At 36.4% G+C, this 25,198-nt stretch overlaps 1 protein-coding gene across 1 annotated transcript in view; it reads left to right on the top strand.

Moving 5' to 3' along the window:
- LOC129261771 (IQ domain-containing protein H-like) overlaps positions 1–20,732 on the top strand; it is a 29,082-nt gene extending 8,350 nt beyond the window's left edge. Inside the window, exons 9-23 of the mRNA XM_064099868.1 lie at positions 706–932; positions 1,753–1,961; positions 3,855–4,031; positions 4,859–5,018; positions 5,655–5,805; positions 6,274–6,449; positions 9,432–9,573; positions 9,869–9,999; positions 10,927–11,115; positions 12,477–12,597; positions 15,191–15,465; positions 17,169–17,357; positions 18,246–18,371; positions 19,146–19,316; positions 20,551–20,732. Coding sequence (XP_063955938.1) covers positions 706–932; positions 1,753–1,961; positions 3,855–4,031; positions 4,859–5,018; positions 5,655–5,805; positions 6,274–6,449; positions 9,432–9,573; positions 9,869–9,999; positions 10,927–11,115; positions 12,477–12,597; positions 15,191–15,465; positions 17,169–17,357; positions 18,246–18,371; positions 19,146–19,316; positions 20,551–20,637 — 2,531 coding nt within the window. The 3' untranslated portion in view covers positions 20,638–20,732. The remainder of the gene's footprint in view (positions 1–705; positions 933–1,752; positions 1,962–3,854; positions 4,032–4,858; positions 5,019–5,654; positions 5,806–6,273; positions 6,450–9,431; positions 9,574–9,868; positions 10,000–10,926; positions 11,116–12,476; positions 12,598–15,190; positions 15,466–17,168; positions 17,358–18,245; positions 18,372–19,145; positions 19,317–20,550) is intronic.
- Positions 20,733–25,198: the final 4,466 nt, after the last annotated feature.

The raw sequence follows: 25,198 nt of genomic DNA, 5'->3' as shown, positions 1-25,198 counted from the left end.
AATCCCGTTCTAGGATTTGTTCAGGGACCACCCAGTCCCTAAAGCCAATGGGTTAACCTGTTGACTACAGAATTCTGTGATAATTCTTCTTTGTGGGGGCGTCGTGGTCTGAGGGGGAGGGTTCGATCTCAGCCATGGCGTGTTTTCCTTCAGCATGAATTTTACCCACATTGTGCTCCACTCCACCCAGGTGAAGTGAATGGGTACTCAGTATGAATAATAGCAGCGCTTTGTACCCGTAGTAAAAAAGCGCCTTATAAATCCAGCTATTATTATTATTATAAGAGTGATGATAATGATAAAGATGAGGAGGAGGAGGAGGATGATAGTGATGATGATACTTTTACCGTGCACATATAAACTCTGCAGAGTGCTCTAATCGTCATTACCTTGGCTGTTGCTCATGCTCTGTACAAGGACAGTTAAATTCGGCTAAGGAAAAGAGCAGGGGGGGTGAGAAATACACACAATTATTCAACCTCTGATATTTTGTCTTAGCTAGATATTCTGGTGCCACAGTCGGACCACATGTTTCCATCAGGTAACAGGTTAACCCACAGACTTCTGAATTTCCACAAACTTTACAGTTACACAGGGACTACCTAGTTCCAGTAGGCAAGGGCTTTAACTGTCTCTCCAATAAGAGGGAAAGTTGACACTCCAAATGAATAATTTTCCCTTTTATTGTTTACACCTGTATTTCAGATGGCATGTACAACCTTGCTGCTGTGAAGCTAGACTCTGATATCCTGAACGCATCCCGAGACCAGATCTCCCCAGCGAGAGGGAACGCCAACACTCCCAAGACATTACAAACGGGTCCTAGTGATGAGAACATGACATGGGCATCCCCGAGGTCAAGGGGTCACTCGGCGAAATCCAACAAATCACAAGACATGGTAGCCGTCAGCGTGAAAGCACTGGAACCATTGGTGAGTGGTCATCAAGGTATCTCTTATGTATGTTACATCAAAACTGTTGTTTCTTCTGCTCTACTTTGACGAAGGAAGCAAGGGATACAACAAGCTTTTGTGTATCAAATGTCTTTTAGATTTGTGATATTATTAAATTTCGCAATTTGCTCCACGATTGCCTAGCATTCGATCGATTACCAAGATTTTGCCAAGCAATACCGCTCATCTTACTTCCAAGCTCTCAGTGGTGACTTTTCTGTGCAATTCTTGTGCAGGCACAAATTATTTTCACAATTTACTGACTGGCAGTAGACTAGATTTAATGCACTATTCTGATGTTGACACAACAATTGCTCCGGGCTTAATTTCGTCTAAGATGTAGGGTGAGAGTTAGGGTTGCAATATGTTTTTATGTTAGGTTTACGGTAGGGTATAGTGTTAAACCCAGGGTTGAAGTTTGTCATTTTTGTGTTGAATTTAGAGCGGAGCAATTGTCGCCGGAGCAAATGTCATGGAACCATTCTGATAGCAAATCAGAGCTCTGAGTTGTTTTATACTGTATGTTCATCTTTCACATTGCTTTATTTGATTTTGCCTTCTGTTTATTCTTGCATTTGTTCTTGAAAGGATCAAGTCAAACAATTTCAAGCTTTTTATTTACTTACAACATAGCAACTCTATTCAGCAGATTGCAGATTTTAACTATATACAGAGTTGCTTTTGTTTGTCATGGGAGATAGAAATAGATTACCTATGCTCCAAGCAGCATTACTAAATTGTTTTGTTTGATGTAGACATTGTCAGAATCAGATTTGATAATGTTTGTGTCTTCTCTTAGCCCCCGCCCACGACCCCTGCCAGTGAGTTCAAGCACCTGAGCCATCGCTTTGTGGTCCAGCACGGGCGTGTGAGGGACCATACCAAGGATTACCTGGGCTTCAAGCAACATTACTGTCTCTCCTGGGGGAACATTGTCACAATGCTCAAATATCTTCAGAAGCTCCTCACAAACTATGCAATCCCCATCGCTTTCATCAATGGAGACAAGTAAGAAAGAAAAAAAACCCACTTGAACAAAGATCCCATCCTGATGTCAAGTGGGATTGAAAGGTGGGATTGAAAGTCCACCCCAACAAAAAGCTGATTTGAATAGAAAGAGAAAAATCCAACAAGCTTAACACTGAAACTTTCATCAAAATCAGTTGTAAAATAAGAAAGTTATGAAAACTTTAAATTTCGGTTAATTTCACACAAAAAAGTTATATGCTTATGTATCCTGGTCGGTATCGAAATGAGGGGATTGATGATGTCATCCACTCACTATTTCTTTTGTATTTTATTATATGATATATGAAATATTCTGATTTTCTTCTAGTTTTCTATGAAACAAAGTTTTCTTCCTCCCTGAACGCGTGGAAATACATTTGTTTTAACATTTTATGGTTCGGTCAAGTTGGTCCTTATTTTCAAATCTGTAGAAATTGAAATACTGTATAATTCAAACAATAAAACACAAAAGAAATAGTGAGTGAGGGATATCATCGATTCTCTCACTTGCATGTTACTGAGTTGTGCATATAAATGTTTTGTGAAAACTAAACGAAACTTTAGAATCTCATAACTTTCTTATTTTATGTCCGATTTTGATGAAATTTTCAGTGTTATCCTTGTTTGATTTTTCTCTATTACGTCAAATCAACATTTTTCTGGGGTGGACTTGGCCTTTAATATAAAAGTACAGTCTAAGGAAAATTATTACAGAAGTTTTGAAGAAAATCCAAGGATAATGAAGTTATTTGTCATTACAGGCAAGCAGCTGCCAGTAACAATTAAACCTTTGTATAACTCTACCTCCTTTGCTTTGTGTTTTATCTGTTAAGTTATCATTTTGAAATAGAAGAGAATGTCCCTCCAGAAATGAAGGAAAATATTCAAGAATGATTGAAATGAAATGAATAAAGAAGACCAGTAATGGTCGTTTTACAAAAAGATAAAATTACAGGCATGCAGCTGCCACATGTGTTGTGCAATATAAATTCCAGTTTATAGCGGCATTGGATGTCACATGGTAAGGTAAAAAGTCATTTCATATCAAACATTAAAGTTTACCTGCAAGGCTCTCTTTATGACTCAAAACTGGACAACTGTTAGTCCAATGGCAGCCAAACTTGGTCAATGGATGCACTAGGAGTTACATTATGTTGTAGTGCAGTTGGAGCTCACAGGATGAAGTCGAAGGTCATTTCAAGTCATGTGTTAAATTTACCTGCAAGACTCTTGTAAACAAATAAGTTTGAACATTTACTCCTTTTTCAATGAAACTATTGTGATGGATGAAATAGGGGTAACATCATGTTGAGGTCAAAGGTCATTTGAAGTCATATAAAATGTACCTGCCAGACTTTCACGTGAAATAAAACTTGGTTAGGGATATGCTCGGAGAATGGGGGAATATTTCATGTTTAACGGTTAGACACAATGGGTGGTATTATGATAGCCATGGTTTTTGTTAAACCTGGGTTAACTTAGACCACAATTTATGGAGTGCCAGTTGTCATCTTATTCATCAATTAAAACTTATTCTTCTCTTGCTGCAAAAAGTTGTAAAATATTAATTGAGTCTTGAAATGGGAATGATAGGAAAATACAAAACCATTAGGCATTTTAATTGAGTAAATGATACATTATAATTGCTATGAATATGACAGAAATATTATGAATCTTAGCATTCCCTAGAAGTGTGGTTTAAAATTCTAGTTTAGACAGGGTTAAACCTAGGTTTAATTATCACAATATCACCCATTCTGTCTATTGCGTTGTTGGTAATGTGCAAAATATATGAATTTCCATTTCGTAGCACTCAGCATGAACGACAAAGACGTAAATCAGAACATGCCCTGAATCTAAAATTACACCACCACTTTCTCCTTTGACCCACAGACTAGCTGATCTTGCCATTGAGTACGAGTTGAACAGACCACCTAGCAAGGATGTCTTGTTGAGTGTGTGTATGAACATTGACGATGTTAGCACCATTATGAACCAACCCGGTAGAAGGTACTTGGCTCCTGATGGTAAACACATGGCTGTCTGTAAGATACAGGCTACTTGGAGAAGGTAAGCGTCTCCTTGGCCCTGTCTTACAAAGAATAGCGATTGATCCAATCAACCACAACTATGGAAAGCCAGTAAAGTCAATATCTATTGTGCATGTTTGTTCAAAATATTATCTATGTTTTATGTATACATTCTTTGTTTTCTTGAAAATTCAGTGTGCTTCAATTTGTTCACAAAAGACATTGTTCATATTTCTTGTAGAAAATATTACATGTATGACCATGATGGATTTCCATAGAACTGAGGTTGATCAGATCAGTCGTAACTCTTTGTAAGATGGCCCCCTGATCTTATACTGCATAAGCTGTTATCTTTCGTGAGGGTTTTATTTTCATGAAATTGCAGAACAACTGCATATTTTAATTTTACAACATGCAAAATTATTGACGCAATTGGGAACTAATGCCCATGTCTCAAACAGCAAGGCTTAGCTAGTTTAATATGTAGAGTGGCCAGGCCCATGTGATTTACCTACACTGTACACTACATGTATATCTACAAAAAATACAGTTGGAATGTCTTTGGCAAGATGGCAAGTATATTTCTTTCATTGCTACTGATTTCATGCTAAATTCTTTGCAAATGAAATTTCCTCAAGAGGTTTAGAAATTATCCAGTGTTCATGGAAAAAAAATTGATTATATTTTATTACAAAGTTTAGGAGTTGAGTGAAAATTTCCTTCTAAACATTTTGTGTGTGCATTGATTGAAAGATTCTAATGGAATGTAATACTAGTAATTGATTTAAATACAGATTTATGTTATGGATATATAAAAGTCCTAGATGTGAGAAATATATAACCTCTTTTTCCACTTTGCAATGACAGGCACAAAGATCGGACTGCTTACTTGGAGTATAGACGCAAGAAGTGGGCGGCTGGGGTCATTGCAATATCATGGGTCATGAATGTCAAGATGTCAAAAGTCAAACAACAGCTGAAGATTAGCAGAAAGAATCAACTAGATGCATTCAGGAGAAGAGCAAAGGTAACAGTACCAACACTTTGTTTACTGTTTATTATAAATAATTAGTCTTGAAAATAAACTTTTTGATATACCCATCAATAATGCAGAGAATGAATTACCCTATAATTTTATTCATACACAGAAACTAAAATGTTTTTAGAGAAAAGTATTTGTTTGGTTACTTGGTAACAGAATTGGTGTGGTATGAATATATTGAGTGGTGAATTAGTGTGTTATCATCAAGTGGTCCTATGTTACGAGACTACACAGCTCAAAATATGTGTTCAAACAGCTATTTTGAATAAGAATGAAAACCTAACCTAAAACCAAAAGAGGGTGCTAGACTTAAAATTTTGATACTAATGGCCTGAAAAAGGTGCCATTTTAAAATTCTTATGTGTAGAAAATGCGTTTAATGACTACTACACTTTATATTGTAATGGTCTATGATACCTAAGTATACTTCTCATTACTGAGCAAAGCTAAAAACAGGTTTTAATGTTTGATTGTAGGACTCATGGTTTATGATTGACCGCATTGATCATAATGTGATATGATTGATAGATTGTAATTGCAAATTTGCTTTTATAACAAGTTCTATGAAAGAGTGACCCCAGATGCTTCAGCATAAGATCTTCCCTTTCATTCACGATACAGACGTTGCAGAAATCTTGGGATCGCATCCAGCAATCACGGCGTGTTCTCATTCATCTTCCCTCACTGGGATACTCTCAGAAGATACGTTCAACCATCGGTGATTTCAACATCCAACAAAATCAACAGATGGCTAGGTTATGCGACTTACAAGGTTAGTTGACGACACTTCAGCTGCATTTATTAATTTCAAGTTGAATTTATTTACTCATGAATGAAAGTTGCTGATTTTGCATTGTGCAGACACAGTGGATGATTTCTAGTTTGACGTTGGTGCTGATGTTCAATGCAAACATCATGGAGGTGTTTCAGAAAGAGTTGAGTGTGACTTAAATAAGTCTTGTATAAATGCTGACGCGCACATGGTGTATACATGCAATCGTATTAATTGGTACGAAGTAAGCGCGCGTCCTGACAAGATTTGACCGATGCAGTGATGCGCAACTTTGCTACTGGGAATATAAGAGTGACTCGAAGTTACAATTGACTCTTTTGTGAAACACCCCCCCCCCCCCATATTGCCTTCCCTAGCTCCAAAATCTACGGAGCTAACGCTGGACAGTTTGCTATATTTGTAGTGTCGTCCGTTAACAAAAACCATGCAAACATTTTTTTCTCCCAGATCCCAATGTTGAAGTGATCTACATATCTCCTGTCACACTGAACGACGAGACTCTCCAGTATTATAACAAGCTGCTAGGTCTAAGAGACGCTGTAGCATCGGGCAATGTGGATGATCAGAAAGACATGGTTTCCAGGTTTAAGATCATTGTACCCGAAGCAGTCAACAGTTTCCCAGTAAGTTCCTACACCCCTTGATGTTCACTATCCAATAGAAGACCAGTCAATAGTTTCCCAGTACATGTAGGTTCATAAACATCTAGATATTCACTATCCAATATAAGACCAGTCAATAGTTTCCCAGTAGGTTCATGAACCTCTAGATATTCACTATCCAATGTAAGATCAGTCAACAGTTTCCCAGTAAGTTCCTAAACCCCTTGATATTCACTATCCAATATAAGACCAGTCAATAGTTTCCCAGTAGATTCATGAACCCTAGATATTCACTATCCAATGTAAGATCAGTCAACAGTTTCCCAGTAAGTTCCTAAACCCCTTGATATTCACTATTCATTAGAAGATCAGTCAATAGTTTCCCAGTAGGTTCATAAACCTCTAGATATTCACTATCCAATATAAGACCAGTCAACAGTTTCCCAGTATGATCACATAAACGATGTCAGGGTATGAAATAAAGGATGACCACGGAAAGAAAAATATCAAGGATAAACTAGCAGACGACCTCCGCGCCTGATCCGATGTCATAGAGATAGCGCCAACATCGTGAAGTTCTCTGATGTCAGAACCTATTTAACGATCATGTAAACGTTGTCAGGGTATGAAATAAAGCATGACCACGGGAAGAAAAATGTCAAGGATAAAATAGCGGACGACCTCCGCGCCTGATCCGATGTCGTAGAAATAGCGCCAACAGCGTGAAGTTCTCTGACGTCAGAACCTATTTTAACGATCATGTAAACGATGTTAGGGTATGAAATAACTGATTACCACGGGAAGAAAAATGTCAAGGATAAAATAGCGGACGACCTCCGCGCCTGATCCGATGTCGTAGAGATAGCGCCAACATCGTGAAGTTCTCTGACGTCAGAACCTATTTAACGATCATGTAAACGTTGTCAGGGTATGAAATAAAGCATGACCACGGGAAGAAAAATGTCAAGGATAAAATAGCGGACGACCTCCGCGCCTGATCCGATGTCGTAGAGATAGCGCCAACATCGTGAAGTTCTCTGACGTCAGAACCTATTTAACGATCATGTAAACGATGTCAGGGTATGAAATAAAGCATGACCACGGGAAGAAAATGTCAAGGATGAACTAGCGGACGACCTCCGTGCCTGATCCGATGTCGTAGAAATAGCGCCAACATTGTGAAGTTATCTGAAGTCAGAACCTATTTTATGATCATGTAAACGATGTTAGGGTGTGAAATAAATGATACCCCCGTGAAGAAAAAATATCAAGGATAAAATAGCGGACGACCTCCGTGCCTTATCTGATGTCGTAGAGATATAGCCAACATCGTTAGTTTTCTGCACGTCAGAACCTATTTAACGATCTTGTAAACGATGTCAGGGTATGAAATAAAGCATTACCACGGGAAGTAAAATGTAAAGGAAAAACTAGCGGACGACTTCCGCGCCTGATCTGATGTCGAAGAGATAGCGCCGACATCGTTAAGTTCTCTGACGATTAACTTTTAATTAAATGAAATACGTTCGTCAAAATCAAAAAGCGCAAAGTTTGAACATCCCTTCTGACTCGAGAAATGTCTTAAAATTGTTGTTAGACGATTTGTTACGAATTAAATTTATTGACTTTCAATATAACTGAAAAAAAGTATATATATATCGTCCGCAAAAATTAAAAAGCGCAAAGTTTGGACATCCCTTCATACACGGGAAATTTCTTATCATGAGCGCAAAACATCTGGAATTGATCACCTTTTAATAAAAATGGAAAAATACGTCCGTCAAAATTAAAATGCGCAAAGTTTTGACTCAGGATGTTTCTTAAAATGATCGCCAAACGATCTGCAATGAATGTCAAATCCATACATTGGCAAACTGCTTTTTTTTCCATCACATTGATCACTTGGGGAAAATCCCCCTGGACCCGGCTGTAGCTGTTTCTAGCTGAGCAGAACCATTCTCCGTTCTGAACGCAGTACTTAAGCACTTTCTATTGACTCCTTTGTTAATAGTAATCCTTGCGTTCAGTGGTATCCTAAACGGAGTACTTCAGCGCTTTCTATTGACTTCTTTGTTAACAGTAATCCTCGCGTTCGGATGTATGCAGGGGGCACTACGAACCCATTCGTTATGGGGATTAGCAAGACAATAGAGCATTCCGAACGCATGCGAACTTAAGTGATATTAAATCTCTTGTGCCTAAGTTCCTAAACCCCTTGATATTCACTATTCATTAGAAGATCAGTCAATAGTTTCCCAGTAGGTTCATGAACCTTTAGATATTCACTATCCAATGTAAGATCAGTCAATAGTTTTCCAATAAGTTCATTATCCTAATATATACATGTAGATATTCACTATCCAATGGAATATCAGTCCATAGTGTCCCAGGAAGTTCATAAACCTCTCTAGATATTTATTTATCACTAGCCAATGGAAGATCAGTCAGTAGTTCCACATTAAGTTCATAAATCCTTGTAGATATTCACTATCTAATGAAAGATAAGCAAATATTTCCCAGTAAGTTCATAAATCTCTAGATATGCACTATCCATTGGAAGATCAGTAACTAGTTTCCCAAGTGAGTTTCCCAGTAAAAGGTGGATGTATTTTTCAAGGAAGAGAGCTTGGGTACAAACAGGAAATCACTTTATTGACATCTAGTCACTGAAACAAAATGACTTTTCTCAAATGTGACCATATATTAAGATTCTTGTTTTCTACAGCATTGACTTAACTAGAGGAATAATTAAGATTGATTGCTAATATTTTAATAATAATACATAGCATTTATAAGGTGCTGATTATCTAGTTGCCTATTATGTGGCACATTATGTATTATCATGGCCTAAGATTCAGCTGTTAACAGGCACACGGTCCATTAAGACAACTTTCTAAAAGTAATTATGGTACAGACATTGATTCATTCTTTTCTGCAAACATGGACTTTGGGAATCTTTAGGATAAAATGCTAATATTTTCTTGATTTGTTTGTGTGTTACAGACCCACAGCATGTGCCTGGCCACCTTCTTAAAGTACAGTCCGAGGGCCATAGAGAGAATAAAGAATCTTATCATTGGAAAGGAAGCTTACTTGGTCCCTGGAGTTATGCATAAAGATGATCTATCAGTAGCGGATATTTTAGGTAATTAAGTTTCTGGAGGTGTCATATAGTGGTTCAGTCCATTAAGGGTCAAAGGTTTGAATCCTATCTGGCATCAATGTCCTTGGCAAGGCACTTATCCTTATTTGCCAGTCTCTACCCAGGTATTAAATGGATACCCAGTACGATGCAAAAGTCAATGTGAGTAGATGGCATGTTTGTACTAGAAAAACTGGTTGCCTGTCCAGTACGGGAAATAGACTAGAACTTTGATACTCACAAACATTAATTACAATTTTCTCATCAATTAATCTCTTTGTGATTCTTCTTTATTTAGATGTTCCTATCTTGGGCAGTGAACCGGAAGTGTCTCATCTTTATTCTACCAAGTCTGGTTCTAAGAGGATATTCACCAGTGCTAAAGTAGACATTCCTCCGTCTGATTATGATGTCTATAGCATGCAACAGGTAAACATTATTATATTTTCATTCCTAAATTACATTTGAATCTATTCTGCAATATTAAAAATCAACATCAATATCATTTCTTATAAAAAAATGTGATTTTATCCTTATATTGATTTATATTTATATGTTTTACTGAAGGTATCAATAAATATATCATTTGGAATATAAAAAAGGGATATTATTTCTCAGATTTATTTGCAACAAATGAGTTGCCATATCTGCAAATGCGACCCAATTGTAATAAGACTTAATTAATTAGGTTTTCCTAAAGAAAAATGACCTACATGTATTCCTTTAGCAGTATAGAGAATATTTTGTTTTCACAATAACGAAGCAATTATGAGAGTTTTCAACTTCTGAATTTGGACCAAGTTCGCTTATAGGAGTGACAATGATCTGATTAGATTTCGGGATCGTGAAATGAAGGATAAAAGGTCACAGAGGTCAATATTTTGAAATTTCTGAAATAAGTGTATGATGCATTCTTAATCTTCCAATGGTGGCGGCATAAGTTTTGACTGGTCACAGTCAGTAATCATTAGTAGTGGTTCTGACTCTCGCCTTGTAAACAAAGGGTCGTGTGTTCGAATCCCACCGCGTTCTGGCATCCTTTGGCAAGGCGTTAATCCACACTTTGCCACTCTCGACCCAGGGGCTAAATGGGTACCCGGTAGGATGTGAAAGTCATTGTAGCTTGTCCAGTACTGTGTGCGCCTCACCGGCGACTGACTGGAATTTTCCGCAGGGAGTGGAGGATGTGCATACATGTACATTGTGTGCGGGAATGACTGATTGAATCTGATGACCGGGTAATATATATCTGTAAAGCGATTCCGTTCCAATGTATTAAGCGCTATATAAAGCGGAATATATTATATTATTATTAAAAAAATGAAAATTTTATTTGATATATTTTTCTTCCTCCAGCTCCATGAGAGTCTTGCCCAGTTGGTGACTGAGAACCTGAACGTGAAACGCTATCTCTTCAAGCTGGACGATGAGATCGATGGGCGGGGCATTGCCTATTGTGATGTCACTCCAAACCTTCGCTGCCATGCCTGGGCCAAGAAAGAAGAACTTCGGTATGGAGAGAAATGGGAGAAGAAGTGGGCACAGGTATGTATGCTTCTTATTCAGATCTCTTAAATTGATGCCATAGTCATCGAAGGTAGAAGGGGGATAAATGTATATCATAAGCCAGCAATGCAGTTGTAGAGAGATGTTGGTATTCTCATGATTTAACTTTGGCTCAACAGCTGTGGAATGATAATAGTAATATTACAAGATTTATATAGCGCACGTATCTACCTTGTTAGGTGCTCAAGGCGCTCTTATGTTACCCCGGCTAAGCTAGTCTACCTATTCCGATGATCGCAGCTTTTTGAGGAATTACTTCCTGCTGGTACCCATTTACCTCACCTGGGTTGAGTGCATTACAATGCTAAAGGAAAACACGCCATGGCTGGGAATCAAACCCACATCCCCCAGATTGAAAGATGAGAGTCTTAACCACTAGACCATGTCACCCCCACATGCTAATTCTCTACTTCCATATTCAATACTAATGCAATGATCATGTACTAAAAGTTCACAGAACATACAAAGTGTACTCACAATATTTCTTTTTCTTCTCATTTCATTCATTATTTTGGGAACACTTTCATGGCAGAATTGAAATCATTTGATATACTAGATACTGATTTTATGTTATCGCTTTCTTCTGTATTCATATACTTCATGAAATAATATTTTCAAAACATAATAAACATAATATTGTATTTTTTTGTGGGGGGGGGGGGGGGGTGGGGGAGGGAGAGACATATCATCATTTTACAGTGACCAGATAAGTGGATCGTTCTGACCCCATGCCGCATATTTTTCATGTGTCTTCCAAAATCTACATGTTGGCTCGAGAAATTAAAGAAAATCTTTTGGTTTTGGAATAAAATACTTTTTTACTTCTAAGAATACTTTCTTTTTTGTTTCCCATCGACCTTGGTGACCTTATACCCCTTTCACAAACCCATCCTCCAATTATCTGCCTAAGAGTAATGCTGATAATTCAATGAAAATTGCATTCACAAACTCCGAAAATAATCCGCACTATTTTTTTTACGAGTGCCCGACCTGAAAAAGGCGGATAATTGTCATGGCAACTGCACACGCCCCCTCTGATGGGGTTGTGTTGGAAAAGGGTGACCTTTTGTGACCGCACCATGGCGATTATCCGCATCACTTTAGAAATGCGTTCACAAAGCCAAAATCTGGTCCCAATGCCGATTATGCGGATAATTGCAGCATCGAAATAATGCGGATAACTTTGGTCCCGCTCCGATTTTACAACCGAATTATGCGGATATAATCCGCATAATTGGGTTTGTGAAAGGGGTATTAATTTGTTACTTTGTGATTTGTCGTGTAAACAAGCCTTGTCTGAATGAACCTTTTTTTTTTAAATCTAATTTGTCTTGATACAGGAGCCAGCATTCATCAAAATACACGCCGAGATGCCCGACATCTTGGCACAGCATGCTACTCCGGTCAATAAGAAACTCTTCCCTACTTGGGACAAATTCCTGGAGGCATTTCTTAGCCAAGGTAAACCATTTCCTGTAGAACTGCTCTAATCATAGCCAAATTAGACTTTCCCGGGGGCAATATCATGCAAGAAATTCAATCAGATTATTCTGTAGAGAGTGCTCCAATATGTAGTAGATCGGAGAATTCAACCTAGTTAGGTAAATTTCACAGAATAAGATGATGAATTTCTTAGATTGTAGTTTTCAAATGGTAAAAAAAATATAAAAAATTATTAATTTCAATAAAATTGTTAATATTTATTAAGACATGATCTAGGTATTGAAGTTGACGTCTGCCCTGAAATGGGCATACAATATTGGGGATCTTGCTCGCGTATGATTATATCAATATTCATAGCTCTGCTACGTTCTTTCTAAATGGATTTTCATCAAACCTGGAATATATTTCTCTTCTTTGTTTTGTCCCCTCACCCTTGATATTAATTTTCATCAGAGAATATTATAAAGGTCTCTGACTGCCATTTGATTTCCTGCATTTTTGTATCATGTTATTATATATATCCTGAGGGCAATTTAATTAATTTGGAAGTTTGAATGATAAGGGTCTTTGATTGTCATTAGTTTTGTTTGCCAAGGACTCATACAGCTATTATTATTGAAAGTTTTGGGGTCAGACAGGAATTGCCCCCACCTTAACCCTATCCAGGCCGGGAGGGGCCTCGGAGGCCCCCCCCTCAACGATTCGCGCAATATTTTCACCGCGCAATATTTTCGCCGCGCGAAATTTTTTGACCACGCTGCTCGCTTACTTTTTACTATTTAAGTCTTGCGCAACTTTTGAGACCAGTTTTGCGTCACCCGGGTACGCGGTTCCGAAATTACACAACATTATGTAAGTGCATGTCAGACCAAAAATTGCTCAAAAACATGATTTTGTGTACAAAGTCAATGCAAATTGTGTTTTCAACAAAAAATCATAAATGTATGATTATTTTCAGTTTTACTGGTCTAAATGTATTTATTTTATGCTGTTTATGATCTCAGAAGAGTCCCCAACAAATTTCATTAAAAAAACAATGAAAAACAAAAGGTCCAAAAAACAAAGAAATACATAAGAAATTGCAAAAAACAATAAAATACATAAGAAATTGATCTGAACACCAAAAAGAGTTTTTATACCACAAATTGGAACATTTGGAGCTTTATTTGGGGAGTTAGAGGGAAGAGTATGATTTTGCATACTAATTATGCATAAATTAGCATAATCGCTTATTAGCAATTTGCATGAAATAATAGTTTTGTAGAATATGTCCAAGACAACCTGTGTGCCAATTTTCGGCGCGATCGCGCGGCCAACGGCCGAAATCTCATAATCAGCTTTCACAAAATATTATTTGGGGGACATTTGATATGCTGATGCATGATAATTTGTCACTCTTTCATAAATATACTAAATCAACTTAATAGATGTTTATATGTCCAATTCATTGTATATATATATATACATATTTTTAACTTCATGTGTCAGACCAAAAGACGTAAAAAGACAGGAGTTGCTGCTACAATGTACCCTGTTTGGCGTTCAACATTTAACCCTAAAATTAAAAAGACTGGGGAGCTGATTCAGTCCCCTCTACATTTTTCGCGATAAATCTGCCGCACAAAATTTTTTGACCGCTAGTTGCCTTTTTTTCTTTCAAGTCTTGCGCAACTTTTTAGTCCAAAATTGCGACCCCCGGGTACGCGGTTGCGGCGGTTCTGAAATTATGCAACATTTTGTAAGTGCATGCAGACCCCAAATTGCTCAAAAAGTTGAATTTGTGTACAAATCCAATGCAAATACTGTGTTTTTAGCCAAAATTCATATATGTATCATTATTTTTACTTTTACTGATTAAAATCAATTAATTTCATCTTGTGCATGGTCAAAATAAGGTCCCTGACAATTTCCATTGAAAAAAAAAAAGTTAAAAAAAAAAGAAATACATAAGAAATTTAGAAAACAATAAAATACATAAGAAAATAAATGTGATGTTGACATGAAAAAAAAGTACATTTGATCAGATTCCTATAGAGTCTGTGAACCAAACATTAGCATTATTTAGTTAATTAGAGAAAACTTGATTTTACGTATAAATTAGCATTCTAATTAGCAGTGAGAATTTTTCACAGAATTTGATCTTATAGTTTTGTAGATTATGCCATGGGTAATCCGCATGCCAATTTACGTCGCGATCGAAGGCCGAGATCATAAGGGGGGCTGAATCAGCCCTCCCCCCAGTCTTCTTAGGCGTCAAAATAGCCCAGTCTATTTACAGTTAAGCGATAGAGGCTCGTCGATCTGGCACTGCACATGTGCTGCCGGGCCCATAGTCAATTTGGCAAATGAATTTTTTGACTATTACTATTTCGAACAATAAAATATATAGAAATATATGGATTTTCATGGCAATAACAGTAGGCCTACGTAATACTATGGAGTTTTATTTGTAACTTGTGTCTTGTTTTACTGATTGGTTATTCTTATTTGTTTTTGTTTTTTGCGTGTTTTTCTTCTTTTTTGGGGGGGTGTTATGTTGTCAATGCTTTGAGTTTTATTGTTTTAATTACATTTATTGATCATATCCTCTTTATTCTTTTTCTTTACAAAGGTGGTGTAATCGAAGCCTGCCCTCCATCTGACAGTGTGACGTCACTGACGGTGAACATGTTAATTGAGCCCAATGGCCGTATGTCTATTATATCAAGTGGAGATCAGATACACGCTGACTCCCCTTTCAACTGTTGGGGCCTCTCCGTACCCCAATCATCAGTCGATGCCAAACCACTCAACGAGGCGTGCATCAAGGTCGCTAAATGCTGCCGACAAAGAGGCGTTCTCGGCTACTTTGCTATCGACTTTGTGACCTTCATTGATCCAGCCACGGTAAGGGCCCTTCACATCGTTGACTAAGCATGAATAGATAACAAGTCATTTTTTTATAATTTTGTCAAGAGGGAAGCTCATTATTTCAAGATGTGTCCTCGGCTACTTTGCTAGTGATTTCTTAGCCTTTGTTGCTTTAATCATGCCAAGGGCACTTCACGTCGTTGACTTAGTATGACAATAACAAATCATTTTATCAAGAGGGAATCTCACATTGTTTGAAGGAGGTTGAACTCTAAGTGCATGCTTGAAGAGTTTTATCTTAAGATTTTCCTAAAATCAAACTAAGAACAAAAGGGAGCATTGTCAAAACCCTGTTAAATTTTCATGACTGCATCATTGCAAAGAATAATGAATTATTTATTTTCTTTATATATTCTTTATAATCATATTTCGTGATTGCAAGAACAAATGGAACTATTATTGAAACAAAGACTTAGTTGACTTAGTATGACAATAACAAATCATTTTATCAAGAGGGAATCTCACATTGTTTGAAGGAGGTTGAACTCTAAGTGCATGCTTGAAGAGTTTTATCTTAAGATTTTCCTAAAATCAAACTAAGAACAAAAGGGAGCATTGTCAAAACCCTGTTAAATTTTCATGACTGCATCATCACAAAGAATAACAAATTATATATTTTCTTTTTATATTCTTTCTAATCATATTTCATGATTGCAAGCATTCAGGATTGATACTGTATCTCAATGGGAAATAAATCAATAATAATAATAATAATACACTTCATTTATATAGCGCCTTTTCATCAGATAAAAAGCGCATTAAAGAAAGAAAGAATAACAGAACACAAATAGGGAGGATGAAACATAAGAATAATAACTACAAAATTATGAGCATTATATGGAAACCGTACAGAAAAATTAGAATAGGTAAGTTTTTAGACATTTCTTAAATGAGGAAAGTGTTGGGGAAGTCTTTAGTGAAGGCGGCAAGGAGTTCCATGTTCCATTCAAAGAGAGATGACGATAAAAATCTGGCAAGATCAGAGATCCTCTGACCAATAGCATTGAGCTCTTTAGCTAGTTCTTGCACATGCTGCGCAAGAAATAATATTCAACTCACAGTTTCCATAGTATTAACTATCATTTAAATTTGATTTAGCAAGTAGTATACATGTATGAAACTTAAAATCACATATATTCATTATTGCTCAACTGTAAATGACCAATTTCATAAAAACCAACAATGACATGTACATGTAGTCACCAGGCAGTGTTAACTGTAATTCCTGTGAATTCTTGTTTGGGTTATAGATGATCAAATTTGACAAGTTATATGCCTGGTAATTTTAAGCTATGAATTAGTTATTGTGTGTCTTTAAGGTGGACGGTCTTGTATAACCCATTAAATATTTTGTAGAGGTAACATAAGACTGATTTTGACTGTTTCAATAATTTGCTGAACTTTGTGGCCCAGTGGATATAGCTACAGACTTTGAAACAGGGGGTCATGGGTTAAAGTCCCAGCCATGGCATCATTCCCTTCAGCGAGACATTGATCCAGTTTGTGCTGCACTCAACCCAGGTGAGGTGAATTGGTACCAAGGAGGCTTAATTCCTCGAATGCACAAGCGCTGGAAACGGTCAAGACGGAGTAAAAATAATACATGGAGTACGCCTCTAAATATATTGTTTCTAGATGGCGCTATATAAGTGCCTATTATAATCATTCTCTTCATATAGCAAGAGCAGAAGCTATGGGCTGTAGACCTGAACCTGTGGTATGACGATAGTGTATCAATGACCAAACTGATGCTGTATGTGACTGGGGGAACCCTGGATACCGAGAACTATGTCTTCAACGTCCCTCCCGTCAAGAAGGAGAAGAAGAAGAGTAATCATAGGAGGAAATTTGAATATATAGAGCCAGAGGTGAGTTGGTATGGGTGTATCTTTGACCCAACCGATGCTCTGTATGTGATATGACAGATCCTGCATTCTGATGGATGTCATAACTTCTGCCCTCAAAATTGTCATAATTTTTGGCTCTTCTTTATAGCATGCCCCCAAAATATGCGAATAATTCATAAACACGCATAATCCCATTACACGCAAATGATATGAAATTTTTTTTGACAGGGTCTAGCGGTCATAAATTTAGTAGCATAATATCCTGATACCATGCCAATTAAATGTCAAGCACACAATATTTAGATTAGATTGTTGCATTAATTTCACTCATTATCTATGACTATTTTCATTAATTTTTTTTCCATGCCACAAGTAGATTAGATTAGATTGTGGTATTAATTTCACTCATTGTCTTTGACTATTTTCATAATTTTTATCATGCTTCAAGTAGCTATGCCGCAAATATCTATTCTTTTTTTTCTCTTTACTTTTTTTTCTCTTTTCTAAAATTCCTCAGCTTTCTGTCTCTCAGTATAATTATGCGCAGCCACGCATGCCAGCTTCTGTATTGAGGATAGACCCCCCCCCCCCGTTTCCCTGAGCCTTCCTGTTGGTTAGGAGGTCTCCAAGTCGGAACTAACAGTGATTTTGATTGGTGAATCTGTGAAAAGATGGGTGGGAACTTAGAGAGATATGACAGAAAAAGACGAATCTTCAGAATATTGATTTGTGACAACCATAACAGTCTCTCATCAAATGACAAAATTTGTGGCAGTGTTTCAGAATAATACCCCTGATATCTGCTGTTGATTAATAATAGTGATCCTCAAAATAGATAATATCTAGAGAGGGGGTGTTAAATAAGTGCTCATTATTATTTATTTGAATGTTGTTTATTTGTGTTTCTAGGAGCCTCCAAGCACAGCTAGGTATGCTGTAATGAGCACACGCCTTCTGCATACCAACCTGACGGTCATCCATTATAGTGTCTTCTTTCAGATGTGTAGAGCGCATGGCATTGGTTATGATATCAAGGTACGTCACATGATGTTGAATAATGTCACATGATACGTAGGTAGATCTTATGGCATGAAAGTACATGTAGATTATGCACTTAAATCATGTAATGTTTAGACATTCAACTTTTGGCTATCCACTGCAGTGTTAATCAATGATGTGACCTGATTTGATCTTTCAGATGCAACAATGGCTGATCTGGTCGTAGACAATCATAAGCTTTTAGTACCTTCTGTCCCATAGGAAGCTATCTACGTCCAGGTTCAAGGTTCAAACCTTCTCTCAACAAGGATGGGGAGGGGGTGGGGTGCTACAAGCTTTCGAATGTCTATGACCTGATCATTGATCATTACATCAGAAGGGTCGAATGAAGTTCAAGGCTAGATGTACCCATTGCAAACCAAATTCTACTGGTTTAACATATTACTGATTTCTACCATTCAAAATGTTTTGAAATAACAGTCATGTTTTAGCTTCTATGTATTCTACTAATGATCATACTTTCTTGAATGTTGAACTAGAAATTAATATTTTCTAGAAAATTGTTTTTAGAATGGAATGAAATAATAAATGGATGGAAGAATGAATGAATAAATAAATAAATAAACAAGTGGGTGAGTGAATGAATGAAAATGAATGGATGCATGGATGATTGAATGAATGAATGAAATAATGAATGAAAAGATTGATGGATGGATGGATGAATACATGAATGAATTGATGGTTGATTGTGTGGACAAATAGATGGATGGATGACTGAATGAACATACAATACTTTCCTTTTGTTTGCAGGAGAAGCAAGGAACTGTATTCACTCTCATTGATAGCTTCAAGCGAGAAGGGATTGGAATGCTTGCTATAGGTGAACAGCTCCAGGGAGTCTTGGCCAACTTTGCGAGGAATCTATCCGTCATTCATCAAGAGATATCAGCTCCTAACATGCAGGGACAGACTAATTTCAAGGTAAGTGCTTTTCAAACCTTTTCTGGTGTATAAATAAAAGCCTTGAATGGCCAGGCCCCTAATTATCTCTCAGGATTACTTTCGCTGAAAATACACCCAACTTCACATAATCTACAAATTTCAGATGATAGTTTCCCTGTTGAACCGTCTTCCCATTTCAATAAGAAAGACCCAGTCTGTTCCTGGTTTTAATTCATTGTTAAAAACTAAACCTGTATGTGGAAACATTTGAGTAGACTATTATTCTTTGTAGTATATGCTTTTGATGAAAACTCCTATTGCATATACTACAAAGAATAATAGTCTACTCAAATTTCTAAATTTACTCTCCAAGGTCATCCTCAAATTGGCAATATTGCATCAGAGTGGCGGGTACACACCTTGATGTATTTTGTAGAAATTTAATATGTTACTCCATTATCCCTTGGAGGATGCTGCTTGTCTTTTATGAAGCTCAACATACTAGTATGTTGTGTCAAATACATATTCCCAAGATATACATGTATCTTGAGCTAACAAGAAACAAGCTTCCCTCCAAAAATGAATAGGACATTTATTGTGTACAAATATAAACTGCTTGTTACTGATGAATTTTCCTGAAAACCTTCTTCATGATGATAAATTAATGAATACATGCAGCTTTTCTATTACCAATTTATATTACACTTATCTTTGATGAAAATCTGGGAATGAAAAATATTAAAGACAGATTAACTATCTTTAACAAAATTAATTTGTGTAAATAGTCGATACATGTATGATAGCAACTCCTGTTGGAGTGTCAACTGCCATGGCAACGGTGAAAATTCTGCTTTCTGATTGGCTCTTCCAATGAAATTTGGCATTCCAGCAAGAGTTGCGATCATAGCAACTTTTATGAAATGGGGGCCCTGGGCCCTGTCTTACAAAGGGTTCGATTGATCCGATCAATCGCAACTATGGACGGCCAGCAACGCCAACATCTATTATGCATGTTCAAAAATATTTTCTAGCTATGATGTATATATTCATGCATTCATTGTTATCTTGAAAATTCACTGTGCTTCTCTTTGTATACAAAGGACATTATGCAAATATTTCGTAGAAAAAAATTATGACTGATGGATTTCCGTAGAGTTACGATTGATCAGATCAATCGTAACTCTTTGTAAGACGGGGCCCTGGTCTCCATTTTCCTTTGATTGATTTAAGTAAGATTGATCGGTATTTCATACTTTTTTCTTTCAAATTCCAGTACGTGATAACGGATATTGAAGGAATCCTCGGAACAACCATCCAAAATATGGACAAAGCGAACGAGAAGGAGGGAGAGATCAAATAAAAAGACCACTATGTATTCAAAGCTGTTCTTCCATTGGACCTCCTCCCCCCCCCCCCCCTCCATCACTGGACACTCACACATGTACATCAGTTGATCATTATACATCTGTAGATATAATACAGCCATGATGCCTTTCTCACATTGCATCTGGGGATCTGCCATGTTGGTCTACACAGTGACATATTTTCATTCATTCCATTGTGAATTTCTATTGCTCTATTGATATTCTGATAGTGTTGATTATTTTGTAAGTTAAGGCTTGGGTTAATCAATCAACAGAAATGCATGTTGCAAAGACATTCACAAATCATTTATTTTAATCCTTCAATGAAATATGTCCAAACTTTCTGGTGAAGCTTCTCAGAAGTTGAAAATTTTTGAAATTATATGAAAAATAAGGGTTTGATTTGGATTACAAAAAAATGTCAATGAATTTTTTGGTAAATTATCTTCATTACAAATTTGTAATCACCAAGATCAAAGCAAGCATTTCATAGAAGTATGGACTGAAAGTCTTTGTTATCTGGATCAAAACCCAGGTTAACATTTGAGAATACCACCTACAGAGCTGCCAACCATTACATTTTTGCAGTAATTATTACCATTTTCACAACCAAATTAGGGCATTATGTTTTTCTTCATATAATATAATTTTCTAAAAATATATATATATATATATATTTGATATCCTATTAAGAAAAATTGTCTCAATATGTCTATATTTCATAAGACTTACTGAAGGTTTGGTGATTGGATGAATGTAATTTCAGGTAGCTAAGACCACATGTCATTTATGGGTCAATATTTCAAAATACAGTTTTAAGGATCACTGATATCAGTTTCTCATTCCCAGAGGTTGGCAGGTCTGGGGCCTGTTTCATAAAGAGTTACAACTGTTGTAACTTTGCCATTATGGCAACTACCATGGCAACCTTGATTCTGATTGGCTGCTGAGCCCTATTACCATAGTAGTTGCCATTATGGCAAGGTTACAACAGTTGCAAGTCCTTTATGAAACGGGCCCCTGGTCTTAGGGGTCGTGTTGAGAAAATCCTTTTTTATAGAAATTTCTGTTTTGGCATTCATGATTCTTTTTGGGGGGGGGAGGGGGTTGCACAATGTTGGCAACTCTGGTTCAAGGGATACTCTGCAGGGTACAACATTCCATCCGATGCTGATAAGTTTGTAAAGGGATGTTAACATGGTGATCACTTCAGATGCATATGCCTTCTGGAACGTAGTGGTGACTCCATGTATTTGCACTGTAATGTGTGTAGGATTGTTAGTAAAATAGATTACTAAGTGACCATAAGCAGCTGATGCACTTCAAATTCTGTTGAGAGGTGAGTTGCTTCTAAGGTGTAGCACATGAACTGCAATGTTATAAGAGCACCAAAATGGTTTCATAGTCGTTTGTTACAGCATAGCAGTGGTTCCAAATAAGAAATCCTTGCACCAGGCATGTACACTGTCAGGGTTCCCAGCTTTTTAAGAAAATAAAATCCCCTGATAATTATTTAATCCCATTCCCAGTTTCGCATGTTTTCTAAGTTGTTGCAGTGAATTACATGTACGTGTATTTTCAGTATAAAAACAATAATGTAAAACTAATTAGTACCACCATAACCAGTCATTCATTGGATGTTGTTTTGGTATGCAACAAAATATAACAGAGTCTGACTGACTAAAGTGCTTTCAACTTTTGGACTGATCAAAATTCCCTGATTTTTTCCTCATTTGAGGCATTTTTCCCTGATTTGAGGTATGTTTGATCAAACTCCCTGATTTTTCTCTGACTGGAAAGAAGTAAATTAATTTTCCCTGATGGGCTGGGAACCCTGACTGTAACGACGGGCAGGAGCCAGGCCCGTATTAGCAATCGTTGCAATATGGTGACATTGATTTTACCTTTATTGCTGCCGAGCCGTGGGTCAACTTAAGGCTATATACCCACCTTCCCAACAACTGCTTCACCTGTGAACCAGCTCAAGCTCTTGAAGGCCCAATTATTTTCTTAACTTATATTTCCGGACAGTTTTTTTTTTTTTGGGGGGGGTATGCAGAGCTGCCAAGAAGTACGATTTTTCCGTATTTAGTACGTTTTTGCAACCAAAATATGGCAGTACGTTTTTTCTTTAAAAAATATGTTTTTTGTATCCAAAAAAAAAAATAATAATAAACTTTTTTTTTTTTTTTTTACAAAATCGAAATTTGAGAAAAATCATATCTACATGTCTCTATTTTATAAAACGTACACAAATATGGTTATTAGATCTATGAAATTTCAGGTAACTTGGTTTTTTTCAATCATTTTGTAAAAACCAGGGTGAGATATACACAAGTTTCAATGTTTGTTTTTTTCATCTGCAAAAGCAGTGCACATTTTAGCTTGCATGCAGCTTGAGCGCCGTGAAGGGGCGAGTGCTCCAAGCATTTTATTATGAAATACACTTTTTGGGGGAAAACTACAAAATATTTATCTCACACGGTAAAAATACTAATTTTTTTGTCAAAATACTGATTTTGGGGGATAAGAATACTGAAAATGCAAAATACAACTTGGCAGCTCTGGGTATGTTATCAATGACAGGTGGCCAACAGGTAGAGCAAAGCACTTTGTGACTGGAAGGAATGGCACTATACCGAGGGATTTGATTGGATTAAAACTCACGCGCTAGTTAGATCGGTTAAGAACCAGGCTCCATAATAGCCGGGAGTGGCTAGTGTCGCACCTCTATTCTCATTTACCTTGAGCAATATATTAAAGTGTACTCCACAATTCTCATGGTACAATAACTTTATTCATGAGTGGGTATACATGTACATGCCAACACTGACAGTGTATAATGTAGAGTACATTGTACCGTTTTTAAAACTTTTGTTTTTAAAGTTTGGTGTTGACTTTTTGATGTTGATGTTAAAGCCATTTTTTAAGTCAACATACTTGATTTTAGGACAAATCACATCAGGCATTGAGATATAAATTTTAAAAAATGTGATATTGATATTTTTTTGTTAACTCATCTTTCGCCAAATGGAAGTATTCTGTCCATTGCACTCATTTACATTGCATTATTTGTTTTATACGACACCTGAAAATATATCCTTTTCATTTGACATTTATGAATTTGGATGCAGAAGTGCATGCAGTCCAGCGAGCATTGAATATTCACATACATAAATTAACAATAATACACTCGCACTGCAAGGACAAGTGTTTTTCTGTGTATGTATGGATTCAAAATTGCACGATGAATGGAACCAAATTTGCATGATGGCGTCATTGTAAAATGGGTTGAATGATCAATATTTTACAACCAATCAAATGACAAGGTTGTATGTATCTAGGTGTCGTATAATGACGGATAATCAATCTTTTTGGGGGGCAATGGGTGATGGTTGTTATCTTTAACATGTGTGTTTGTAAATAATTTCATATTTCTATGCAATACACTTTTATTCCATTAGGGCCAGTCTTGGTCACGCGTGTCCAAAAACATGACAAATCTAGACTTTAATTAGTTGAAAATTGTAGAAATTTAGTAATTCGAAAGTTACATAACATTAACATGTTTAGTCAGCTATCAATTGGAAATATTTGTTGCTGTAATATGCAGGTTCAAGGTCAGAGGTCAAATGAAGTGGGTCACAGTTGTGACTTCAAACAGAAGCATAATTTTGAAAGTTTGATTTCATTTTGAAATTCCTGAGAATTTCAAATTGAAATTAAACTTTCAAAATTTTCATAAATAGTAATGAATCACTAAAATTTTTAAATTACGATTAAAGTCACACTTTATTTTTTGTCACACACTTGACCAAGCATGGCCCATTGAACCTATCAATGTAGAGATATAAAATCTATCAATGATCAAATAATTCTCAGGAATAGTGATTTAAAGACAAACGGATTAAACAAAATAGCAACGTAAACCTCCCACAAGCAGAAAAAAAATTAAAGTAAATTTTTAAACATGGAACACCAATTAGTGTCAGTCTGAATAATGCTGTTTCACATAAGAATTGATGTTTGTAAACTCAAACTTTACTGAGGAGTGTCATATTATAAACTTATTGTGTGCACACACTAAAAATGCAGTGTTATTGCAGTTAGAATGGGTAACATTGGTCAACTAAACAGATGAATAGATGTCTTTTTTTGTTAATGTAGATAAATATCCGTCCATGTTGTGATTTTTTTTCTTTTTTAAGGAGACGCCTACATGGTAGGCTGATAGTATTAATATTGTTTATTGTAAATAAAAAATGAAAATATCAAATTTCTATGTGCTTGACAAAATCTGTGTATATCTGCAAGTCCTATTTTCAATAAAAGGCATCAATACAATCAATAGATTTTGGTTAATTGCTTTAATTTCTGTGTCTCTCTTCAATTAACATTCAAATATCCACAATGATAAACAGCTGTTGAAGTAGTAAAGATACCCTGGATCAACCTTTATAATATAAAAATAAGATAAATTGTATAAATAAATTAATAAAAAATTTAAAAAAAAACATTTCCATAAATAAATAAAGACAAATAAATAAGAATGTTACA

This window comes from Lytechinus pictus, chromosome 5 (genome assembly GCF_037042905.1).
Source record: "Lytechinus pictus isolate F3 Inbred chromosome 5, Lp3.0, whole genome shotgun sequence".
Classification (NCBI taxonomy): domain Eukaryota; kingdom Metazoa; phylum Echinodermata; class Echinoidea; order Temnopleuroida; family Toxopneustidae; genus Lytechinus; species Lytechinus pictus.
Note: the sequence above shows the minus strand (reverse complement) of the source record. Positions and strands in the feature narration are given on the sequence as shown.